This window comes from Fistularia commersonii, chromosome 12 (assembly GCF_037954325.1).
Source record: "Fistularia commersonii isolate RoL2024-O1a breed Wild chromosome 12, RoL_Fcom_v1.0, whole genome shotgun sequence".
In the NCBI taxonomy this organism is placed as follows: domain Eukaryota; kingdom Metazoa; phylum Chordata; class Actinopteri; order Syngnathiformes; family Fistulariidae; genus Fistularia; species Fistularia commersonii.
In genome coordinates this window covers 9,735,658-9,747,665 of record NC_141295.1, presented here as the reverse complement: position 1 = coordinate 9,747,665, position 12,008 = coordinate 9,735,658, and the positions used below count along the sequence as shown (strand labels likewise).

At 43.9% G+C, this 12,008-nt stretch overlaps 1 protein-coding gene across 3 annotated transcripts in view; it reads left to right on the top strand.

Annotated features, from left to right (window-relative positions):
• Window positions 1-3,907: 3,907 nt before the first annotated feature.
• Window positions 3,908-12,008, top strand: part of pcdh7a (protocadherin 7a) — a 46,017-nt gene continuing 37,916 nt past the window's right edge. For 2 of the 3 annotated variants that reach the window (XM_086156940.1, XM_086156938.1), the window contains exons 1-2: window positions 3,908-6,218; window positions 7,394-8,570. In XM_086156940.1, coding sequence (XP_086013066.1) covers window positions 4,777-6,218; window positions 7,394-8,570 — 2,619 coding nt within the window. In that variant the 5' untranslated portion in view covers window positions 3,908-4,776. The remainder of the gene's footprint in view (window positions 6,219-7,393; window positions 8,571-12,008) is intronic. The other variant, XM_086156939.1, reaches the window with a different exon arrangement.

Genomic DNA, 12,008 nt, shown 5'->3' with positions numbered 1-12,008 from the left:
TTTTTGCTGCATTATACTTTCGCTTCTGCCGCTTATGGATGTACTTTCCTCCGCTCTATGGCCTTACCGTCTGAATTTCATTTCATAATCCGGTGTTTATTTCAACTACCCCCTTTGACTTGTTCCTTTGCCAATTCCTGTGCCCTTTCATCGCCAATGATGCCAGAATGTGCTGTAAGCCATATCAGAAACCTTTTTCCCTTGTTGAGCCAGGACAGTAAACAATAGCTCATAGCGCAGATCCGGATGCCCCCTGGATGTACCTGTCTTAAGGCTTGTTAATGCAGACACAGAATCGCTACAGTTTAATTGCCGCAGCTGGCCTGCTCACCCCATTCTAATGCCATCAGTGTGGCAAACTACTCACACATTCAGACGATCAGATGTTCTTTTGCTAGATGCCAGCCAAGGGACAACGACTGCAGCCCCTGTGGCCTCGTTTTAGGATCCTTTTATCAATCAGCAAGGATTTGCATGCTGTCTTTGTACTTCCACTGTGATTTTAATATGCGCCGACTTCGTCTGCAGTCATGTTATTTTGAATGTTAGTTGGTCCAAATATACAAAGTATACGAAATTTTCATTAACTGAATCAAGTTTCATGGGCATTGTACCACCAAAGTGTTTGCGGCATATTTTTTTTCTTGATAATAAATCTTCCGTTGCTCTTAAACTTGTTTTTTTCTGCTTTCACCGTTTTCCCAACGAGCTTCAGCACCTTCAACTGTGCGAAACAATAACCGTCACTTTCTCCCCGTGCCTTCTTAAATTAGTCCCGAGATTGTCTACCAATCAGAAACTTCACAAACCGATTGCCATTTTCACCGATCTCGGCTTAGACTGAACGGTTCGAAATTCCCAATACCTAAGGTTGGATTAATGTCCAGGTCTGCCAGATGATTTATACATGTGTTTACAGTCTTCGTTGAGGTTTTACCACCATTGCCACTAATGGGGGTTGCATTTGCACCTGCTTCTAGTTCTATTTCGCTTCATGCTCGCCGCAGTCAAAGTTGTCTTTCAAGTCCAATTGTCCTTCTTCCTGGCTTTAGTCGCATTTATGTTTCATCCTTCTTCAATCAGTTGTTAGCTTTCAAATGTTTCCTTTACGTCAGTAAAACCTCAATAAACATTTAATTTCCTCTGCACTGTCTTCAAACCCTGCCGACTGTCATCGTACTCTTTCTTTCATGCATATATTTCTTCCAGGTTAAAAAAAAAAAAAAAAAAACATTTGTTCACTTTCTTTGTCCAAGCCGCTTATCTTGCATTACGGATTGTGGGTCCGGCTAGAAACATCCTCAGTTGACATGGGGGAAGAGTCCCGTTACACCAGGGATCCGTCTCCAACCATAAAAAAAAAGACCGCATACATAGATGTTCAGTTAAACTACTGCATTTGTTTGGACATTTGGGGTGGGGGGGGTGTACATTCATTCATTCATGGGGAAAAAAACAGCGGACATGAGGCATATGTACCGTCTCCAGAGTGTAAACATCAGTGGAATATTTCTATAAACCTACTGTCATAAAAGAAAGTTACATTGCAGTGATATCATCGAATAAAGGATCGTGTCGACTGGTATCATACAGCAATACATTGCAGAGGTGTGATGACATCATCGCTTGTTCATTGATAGCGTGAACCATGTGCAACCCTTTGCGGCATCACAACTCCCTATGTGAATCATCGCATAACACGCGATGTCATAACATCCTCGTAACATAGCATTTAGAATACCATCAGGTTATTTCAACTGATATTAACTGTTTTAAGTCAATTTCACTTCCCCTCTTCGTACTCCTGAAAAAGGTTCGTCTACGGGGGGGCAGGCATGTTTAGGCGGAAGGGCTTAGTGTGAAATAGTGCACATACCACAGTCCCGGCAGATGGATGAATGGATGATGTGAATGAATAATTGAAAGAATGGATCAGAGAGTCCATTAGGTTTCTTTTCAAAAATTAAGTTTCTATTGCCAAGCACCCTGAAAATATAAAGTATATCAAGACGCTTCACGGTAATCCTTGTCGACCACATGCGGCAAAGCCCAAATCCTCTTTTGCCACCCAAACGGTAGACTGGGTCTTTAGGATATTATAGATGTCAACCGAGGTTCTACTGCTCCCGAATAGCATCCTGACTTTCATGTACAAAGGAACACACACATACACGTACCCTTACGCACGTGAGCGCACGCGCGCACACACATGCAACAGTTCACTTTTCATTCAATATGCAAATTGAAACCGCAGTTCATTTGCTGATGGGGAGAGGATTCATGCTCAATTATATGTTAATGGGTTGGGTATAACGGAGCGCTCAGACCAATAGAATGTATGAGATGATTTTTCATTAAGTCAAATCTGACTTAAATGTCCTCACTCAGTTGAAGTAATCGGGGGAACTTAAATTGCATGTGTGCTTTCACACGCACGGTCATACACACACACACACACATGCACGCACACTCGTGTAGCTCGGTTTAAATTAAATAGTGAGGGACCGAACGACAGGGGGCGTGAGTGCGCCGGAGGTTGGACGCCTCGCACCTCCGGAGGGCCGTTTACGCACACATACACACATACACACACACATATTCCCAGCTTCTTAAGTAAAGCAAGTGAAGAGTGCACATCAGCAAGCCAGAAGTGGGCGTGCATGCGTGCGTGCGTACGTGCGCGTCCGCTTTAGCAGTTTCCTCAAAGGGTGATCTTTGACCCACGTTTAACCTCCCCTCAACCGTAGCAGCCGCAGTAAGTACACACACTCTTATGAACTTTTGTGACCAAAAAAGAAAAAAAAAGACAATCTGATCGCCTTTGCGGGGAGAAATCACCTTAAAAAAATAGAAATGCAGGAGGTGTGTGTGTGTGTGTGTGTATAGGGGGGGTTAATAGAGCAGCGGCAGCAAGAAGCCTCCGGTTGTGTTGAATAGCAGCAGACCGATGCTGCAATGCGCTCCTCATCAGGCAGGTCGGTCCGCCTAGAGACAACATCCTCACATTGCTGTGCAGGATATATATATAAGAAAAAGGGGGGGGGGGGGAAACAGTTTTTAAATAAATTATTTAAAATGTAATAGATAAAAAAAAATCCAAATAGAATTCAGCAGCAGAGTCCCCTCCGTTTTTATTATTGCTGCTCTTTAACGTTACCTGATGATTAATTATTTCGACTTCTCATTTGGATGTATGACATTATCTATGAGAGTTAATGAAGCTTCTTTAAAAAAAAAAAAATGTGACTGCTTGAGCTCTCCCGGGACTAAAAAAAAAATGATCACTTTCTTTCTTTTTCTTGTTTGAATATGTGAATAAAGACATTTTGCCACCAGGAAGCCGAGCGCGGCTGGGACACCAAGCCATTTAATCTTCCTGTTTGACAGGGGAAGGGGGGTGTGTATTGGAGGGGAGGGGTGAGGTCTGTCCTCGGTAACCGACATACACACCAACAGCGACCCAACACCGCCTCTGCTGCGTCTCCCGTTACAGCTCAGCGATCGAGTTACGGCGACCGGGGAAAATGTTGCGGTAGTGCAGGGAAGAGAGAGAGAGAGAGAAAGACTGCAGCATCGTTGGAGACCGGCAACGGCAGCAGTCCCGGCCGGTGCAGGTAAAGGGAATAAAGAGAGAAAGGGGGGGGGGGGGTGGAAGAGGAGGAGGAGGGAGAAGAGGAGGCGGTGCATGTGGAGGAGAGAGAGAAAGAGAGGGAGAGAGAAAGAGGGAGAGAGAGAGAATGCGGGACTCCCGGAGGAAGACGCATCTTTACTCGGCCCATCACCGAGATCCCGATCAGGAGCTGCACGGGATTACGTTTAAACTGATGCTGAATTCGGGTTCTCCGTTTTTCTCTATTTGACAATAATAGTGATCATAATATTTAGAAAAAAAAAAACAATCTATGTAGGTTTTTTTTTTTTTTTTTTTACATTTTTTTTTACGGATGAGAAAAAAAGAAACGCGAGAAAGAAGTCGCTCGTGTTTTCCAATAACTTGCGCGAAGGAATCCGGAGGCTTTGGCACATGGCTCCACTGCGGGGGGGGGGAGACACACGCAACTGGATTTTAAGGTAAAAAACCAACAAAAAAAAAAGGATACCAGTTTTCGCTTTTCTTTCTTTTTTGGGGGTGTGTGTGTGAATATATATTCCTGGCGTCCCGAAAGCCGAGCGGCGTGTGCGTCTCTCCCCCTTCTCCTCCTCCTCCTTTTGTGTAGAAGTGCTGCATTGCAGTTTCTAACTGTGAAAAACGCAGGAAAAACCCGGTGTCCCAAATGTGACAGGAATAAAAAAAAAAAAAGACAACTTACGAATGGCATTTCGAAATATTACGCGTTCTCCCTGCGGTGACTGGATACTCCGGATTGTGGAAGAGAGAAGTGGATTAATGAATGGCAATTAGTTTATTTTCCCCCTCATTTTTCTCATTGGCTTTTTTTTTTTTTCCTTTTTTTTTTTTTTGCTTTTAGTATCTTTGTGTCGCCCACATCTATCGACACCACCGAGTCAATAAAGAACTTATAAAGACACTCCGGAGCGCACGGAGAGGATAAAGCGGACAGGATAGAGAAGCGGTTTTTTCTTTCTCTTCTTCTTCTTCTTCCCCGGGACCTCAACCATCAGTCCGCAGAGAGGAAACAGGAGGAGGGATAAATCCCACACACCGATACCCGACCAAGAGGAGGCAAGAGAGCCGCTTCTCCGAGGTGTGAGCAGAGGGGGAGGGGGGTTGGGGGGTGGAAGTTGCCCGAAGAGACCGGAGAGGAGGACCGGACCATGCCGATGCTTGGTGCAGTGCACTCCTCCGCGGCGCAGGCTCCTCGCCTCCTGCTGCGGCTGCAGCTTCTGCATCTCCTGCTGCTGCTGCTGACTCAGCTCCCGGTTGCCGACTCAGCTCTCCGGTACCGGGTGGCGGAGGAGGGCCAGCCTGACGTCAAGATAGGCAACGTGGCCGCCGATCTGGGGCTTACGGCGGGCACAGGCAGCGGGGATGTCACCTTCGCCCTGGAGAGCGGTTCTGAGTTCTTCAAGATTGATAATGTGACAGGTGAGCTGACCACAGGCCCGCGGCGCATCGACCGGGAGAAGCTGCCCCAGTGCCAGATGATATTCGATGAGAACGAGTGCTTCTTGGACTTCGAGGTGTCGGTGATCGGCCCGTTGCAGAGCTGGGTCGACTTGTTTGAAGGTCGCGTGGTCATAACAGACATCAATGACAACACCCCCTCCTTCCCCTCGCCGGTTCTCCAGCTCTCAGTGGAGGAAAATCGCCCGATCGGCACGCTTTACCTGCTGCCCACGGCGACGGACAGAGATTTCGGACGAAACGGGATCGACCGATACGAGCTGATCCAAGATGGTGGATCCGGATCGAGTTCCACGAGGCGCCCGACGGGAGGAAATCCCATCGGTAGGCTAGATGGACTCGGAGATCGGAGAGGTCGAAGCGGAGACGTCGGAGGAGGAGCGAGGAGCAGTGTTTTTGAACTACAGGTGGCAGATATACCGGACGGGGAAAAGCAGCCTCAACTCATTGTGAAAGGTGCGTTGGATCGCGAGCAAAAAGACTCCTATGAACTGATCCTCCGAGTTCGGGATGGAGGGAACCCGCCTCGCTCGTCTCAAGCCCTTCTACGTGTTTCCATCACTGATGTGAACGACAACAGCCCACAATTCGAAAGGTCCACATATGAGGCAGAAATGGCCGAAAACGCTCCTCCGGGCACACCGGTCCTACAGGTCAGAGCCACAGACCGCGACATCGGAGTCAACGGGCAAGTTGAGTACGTCTTCGGAGCCGCAACTGAATCCGTCCGGCGACTCTTGCGTTTGGACGAAGCGACCGGATGGTTGAGCGTCCTACACAGGATTGACAGGGAAGAGGTGGCTCAATTGAGATTCACAGTAATGGCCAGAGACAGGGGTCAGCCGCCGCGCACTGAGCGAACCACGGTGGTCCTGGCTGTCCGGGATGAAAACGACAACGTCCCCGTTGTGGAGATCCGAAAAATCGGACGCATCCCTGTTCGAGACGGAGCAGCTCTGGTACCGGAGAACGTTCTGGTGGACACGCCGGTAGCCCTGGTGCAGGTGTCAGACAGAGACCAGGGGGAGAACGGAGCTGTGACGTGCACCGTCGTCGGGGATGTCCCGTTCACTTTGAAGCCCGCCGGTGAGACGGCGCTACCACCTTTACCTGCAGATGAAGCTTTCGACAGGTACGTCAGAAAACATCTCTTCAGTAAATTATACAATCGAGAACCGCCATCATGTCAGTGAAAAGTTTCCGATCAACCCTGAAGGATGGATTTGATAGATTACAACTTAAAACCAGATTTTATGACATGGAAGCGTCTATATTCCATACTAGTTCTTTACTTCTCAGTTCCTTGATGGAAGATAAAATGGTATATACAGACGCTTTCAGTGAAGTACCTCACTGTTAGTCTCTACATTTAAGACATAGGTGCAAAACACCAACTAATATGAGTATAGAATATAATTATAAAACCTAATATGTTTAACTAATGGATATACATTGATATACCTCGTTAAAGAAAAAGTACATAAAGATTGGTCATTTTATTCAGAAAACGTCCAGAATTATTAGAGGCTTGTTCATTGAATTAGAAATCATTTCTCATTCAATGTAAATTAAAATACTACAGACTCACTGCTAATGTTGACATTACCTGTTAAATATACATAAAGGGTCTCTGTCTCCAGAATGTTCAATTATCTTATGAAACTTAATTTATAGACTTATACAAACTACATGTTGTTGGTTTTTTTATCAAAAATCATCCAACAACCTTAAGTGGGCAGATTCTTTCAGGGCTGAAGTGGCTGAAACATGTACAACCTGTGAATCCATGTAAGAGTGGCTGAAGTGGTGTTTCATACGGATTTTATTTCCACTTTCTTTTTTTGTTAAATAATAGAAGGTATTTTCTTGTTTGTTTTTGTATGTTTTGTATAGTATACATTTACCCATGCGGACATCACTTATCAATGTTCTGATGACAGTTCTTTGGATCTTTACTGACGACTTTTGAATAGATGCCGAGTCATTCAGAGTCTGTCGTTAAATGATTTCCCAAGCATGAGATAGTTAAAGTACATCTCATTCTTGAGAAATGGGTTCAATTTGTTGCCAGTTGCAACTTGGTTTGTTTTTTTCCAAAAACAATTGTCTGTGACTTAGCATTTTTTTTTCCAGCTGTGATTATATTCTGCTGAGTTAGAGCCAATACTGTCAGTTCAGACTCAGTAACTAATAGGGGTGAAATCTCATACCGCTTTATTTTTGGCCAAGCAAACTGATCAGCTCTTTTACCTGTGTTATAAAGTTTACATTTTGTATAAGAACTGTGTTTATCAATTTATTCTGCAGGAACAAGAAAAAATATTTCTTACATACCTCTGCCCTACTGGACTACGAGATCACCAAAGAGTACAGCGTCACCATCGTGGCAGTAGATTCTGGAAGCCCCAGCCTGTCCAGCAACAGTTCGCTGATGGTGCGAGTAGTAGATATCAATGACCATGCCCCAAATTTTGCCCAAAGTGTCGTGGAAGTCCACTTTGCTGAGAACAATTCACCCAGTGAAAGGGTAATCACAGTGGTTGCCACGGACGCAGATAGTGGCAAGAATGCAGAGATTGCATATTCCTTGGACCCCGCAGGGAACGGGCCGTTTTACATAGATGCAGATAATGGAGATATCCGTGCCACAGGTGTGTTGGATCGTGAAAAACAAGCCAGGTACGAACTCCGTGTGATCGCCCGGGACAAGGGCACCCCTTCCCTACAAGGCTCCGCTACCGTGGTCGTTCAGGTGACCGACCGCAACGACAACGCACCGAAGTTCGTCCAAGAAGTCTTTACATTCTACGTCAAAGAAAACCTGCTTTCCAACAGCCCAGTTGGCATGGTCACCGTGACCGATGACGATGAAGGTGAGAACGCAGAATTGAGTCTGTTTGTAGAGATGGATGGAGATGATCTGCGAAAGACCGGGGAGAAGGTGGACGGAGAAGATGGGCAGAAAGAGAGAGAGGAGGTTTTCTCAATTGAAAACAATACAGGAACTATCTTTTCGTCTTTATCCTTTGACCGGGAGACGCTTTCCACCTACACCTTCCGTGTTCGGGCTGTCGACGGAGGGGAACCCCGAAAAACCGCCACCGCCACCGTCTCGCTCTTTGTGACGGATGAAAACGATAACACCCCCTCAATCACGTCCCCGGCCAATGAGTCCTACACGCTCCTTCCACCTGCCAGTAACGCCCGCACCATCGTCAGAACTGTAACTGCCACAGACTCAGATACCGGCCCAAACGCAGATCTCCGCTACACCCTGGTGGGAGGGAATCCCTTCAGACTCTTTGAGATCGGCCACACGAATGGCGTGATCACGCTGGCCGAACCTCTTGAGCGACGCCACAAAGGTCTCCACCGTCTTGTGGTCAGGGTCAACGACAGCGGGATCCCCTCGCTTTGTGCCACAACGCTGGTCCACGTCTTCATTAATGAGAGCCTGGCCAATGCAACCCTAGTGGACGCACAGGTAATTATATGTATGAGGAGATATATTTAGGCAACATTTCAACCCTTCGCGGAATATATTAAAATCCACTCAATTTGAAATTGAAGGAGTCGTAAGAGGAATACATAATATCCTGTCCTATTTTAGTCTGAGCTCATCAGTGTTTTTTTTTTTCCAGAGTTGGTAGTGATACTTTAAAGTGATAGTGATGATACTGTCTTTTCATCTATTGAAATAATGGTCATAATGATGAAATTTCCAAACGGGGGGGGGGTGGGTAATTACATTTTGCAATGGATAATTTTGCAATTTAAATTAAACTGGTCTGAAGACTTCTTTCTTGATAGAACGGGATAAATGGATAATTTCTCCATTCTGGTGTGGCAATTTTCGTCCCATTTCTGAGGAAATAATTGTCTCCATATTTGTTCCAGACTGAGATCCCCATTTATTCTTTGAAGGCTACTGTCAACTCCAACTTCTCTTTTAGTTTAGATCCTCCTGAAGTGTGTCTTTGTCCAGCATGCAGTTGCATAATGGCCATGTGGTTAAAATAATTGTTATTAATGAAGTGGTTCCACTTTTATGGTACAATGAACCCCGAGCTAAGAGAATTAGGTGTGTGAGTGTATTAGGTTCAGAGAGAGAAATAGTGTGATGGGAGAATTTGTTCAAAAGGCAGAGAGAGAGAGAGAGAGAGAGAGAGAGAGAGGGCCATGTCCCTGTCCCAGTTTTTGGCCTTGCACTACAAAGCATGTTGAAGTGTGTTCAAGTTGCATGTTAGCAGTGTCTCATACTTCAGACCTGAATATTGATCATGTTCAGGTATTTTTGTAGTTGTGCCACATATTCAGACGACTTCGAAAGAGACTCAGAAGTATAACCCTCGAGGAACCGGAGAGAGAGTATATTTTCTGAGACAAAAACTAGAGGTAAAGAGGCAAAATTCTCCCATACCTCTTTTGTGTTATCCAAAATACTATCCAGTCTTTTAGGAGCATTGCGAAAAATATGGTTTTTAACGATAACAAGGTACTGGAATTTCAGAGAGCGCACCTGCATGCACCTGCAATGTGCGTTTTTACTGCAGTTATTTTGCTCTACTATTTTCAAAGGGTATTTGAACTGCTGTCAAAATCCAAACTGAAGTAAAGTTTCATTGTATAGCAACTGGAGGAAACACCATTTGAATTGCATTATTATTTTCATAGTAATAACACATTTTGTATTGGACAGTTTTGACTCCTATTACATTAAAACATTTGGAGTCCAAAACATGTGTATAATGACAGCAACTTTGTGCGCAGAAAGGTATTTTTAGCACCATGATGTAAACGGGTACAAATTGACCGACCAAGGAATGAAGGATTCAAAAACAAAATGCGTGTAAAGTGTTGAACAATGGTGTTGACAGGTGAAACTGACTGCAATGTGCCCAAATGACCGGGGCCATTGAATTGAACAATAAGGTGTAATGTGTCCAAGCTGGAATAAAAGCCGTCTTTGATTACAATATGCATAGTTTAGTTTGATTGCAGGGAGGAACTTGGCAGAACAATTGAACAGAAGTCACTGAAGAGTGAATACCTCCATCCCATAATGAAGTCAAACTGAGTGGTGGATAGATGCCAGATGTAATTAGGGAAGGAAAATGTCTGCTACTGGTGCAGCATGGCGACAGAAAATTGCTTTAGTGTTTTCTATTCAGTAGTACTGTGTGAACCACATGTTGGGTAATAAGAGCTGCAATGTGATGCCACCGAGCTTGAGTCAAAAGAAGAAATAATGAAGTTGTAAGATTTTAAAACAGATTGCAATTGAAAACTCGGTCTTAAATTCATGAAAAAAAGTTACATATTCTTTATGTCGTATTCATATATCTTTACATACACTACTTTTATTTCATTATCATACTATTATTTCATACACTACTTTTATTTTATTCTATTATAATATCCAGAATTCATAATTTATATCACAATATGTGGAATATTTTTTTCATTCTACTGAGCATGTAGTTTGTATTTTAAATAATATGTAATCAATTGGCTCCCTCCCAGATTATGGTTTTTCAGCTGTGTTTGTCCATAATAGTAAAGAAAATTGCCAGGCTGAGCATTCAAAAATCCAGAAGAATGGCACAGAGGCAAAGACAGAACTAGACTGATTGCATGCATGATTTTACATTCTTAATTCCCTTTTAATGGATTATGATGCTGACAGACTTAACCTATTCCCTACCAACTCAGTATCCAAATGCTACCTGTCCAATATGCTCGTAGCCAGAAACTCCAAACAACTTTAAAGATAGACACAAGTCTTTTAACGTTCTTTTTGTCAGTTTGTTTTGCCAATGTATATCCCAATGCCTCCAGAACAAAGTTAGTATCATCGGTGTTTCGCACACTGACCTTAGAGTGCTGCAGTAGCCTTTTGGACACCAGAATAGTCGAGCTAAACAGCTAAATCGCTATCATATGAAACTTAGGTTGTCGTTTTACCAATGTCAAAATCCCATTTATAGTTACTAAAACTTGCAAATTGACTTTTGACTTAGCTTCCCAGTTCCCATAACTCTCTTAATATACTGAATGGGGGAAAGTTAAATATTATCAGGCTCCCCGACTGAAGGTCTTATTCAGAAATAGAGAAAAATTGCAGCTAAATAGCTTTTACGGGTCTCATGCACTTTTTCCTGATGAAATTTGGTGTTTAGCTGTGGTTCATACTAAAGCCTGGGTAGATAGGTCTTCTACCACAGAGGCCCTGACTCAGCGGCCAAGAAGGGTTCTGAGTGAGATAACCCGTGGGTTAAAGATGATATTTGTGCACAATTTCCAGCTTTCGCAAGACCGTGTGGCTCATGCATGTGTAAGCTGCTTTGGATACAATTGCCAACACACTGAGCGTTATATTCAGATGAGCTGTCAGATTGCAAGAATTTTATCAAATGTAGCCAGATTCTTTGGACATTTCTTTACTTCATATCTTGCAACATATCTGCAACAGTAGAATTTTTAAATTAGTTTGTTTATTTTTTTTTGTTTTTGCTATACTGGATTGCGCTCTTTGGTTTGACCTTTAACTTAATTAGTTTATTAATTGGTAACAATCACCGTTGTCATATTGTGTTTTGCTGAAAATATATATTCTTAGCTTGGCTCACATGTGTGGTCATGGGAGAACTTGTCACAATCTCTGCGTTTTTGTCTGTAGTGACATGCAGATAACAAAGTCCTTGGAGAGTGGAGGCTACATAGTGGTGTTAGGCTCATTCAAAACAAGCCTCGCACTGCAGAATGGAAGATTCCTTTGAGAGTTTTGGGATGCTTAACAATGATGTGCTCAAAAGCACCAGCAGAACTGGCTGCAACCCTAATTCTGCAGAGTACAAAAATGTTCAATGCCCGTGCATAGCGTGCACGACAGGCTTAAACTTGGATGAGAAAACATAGATTG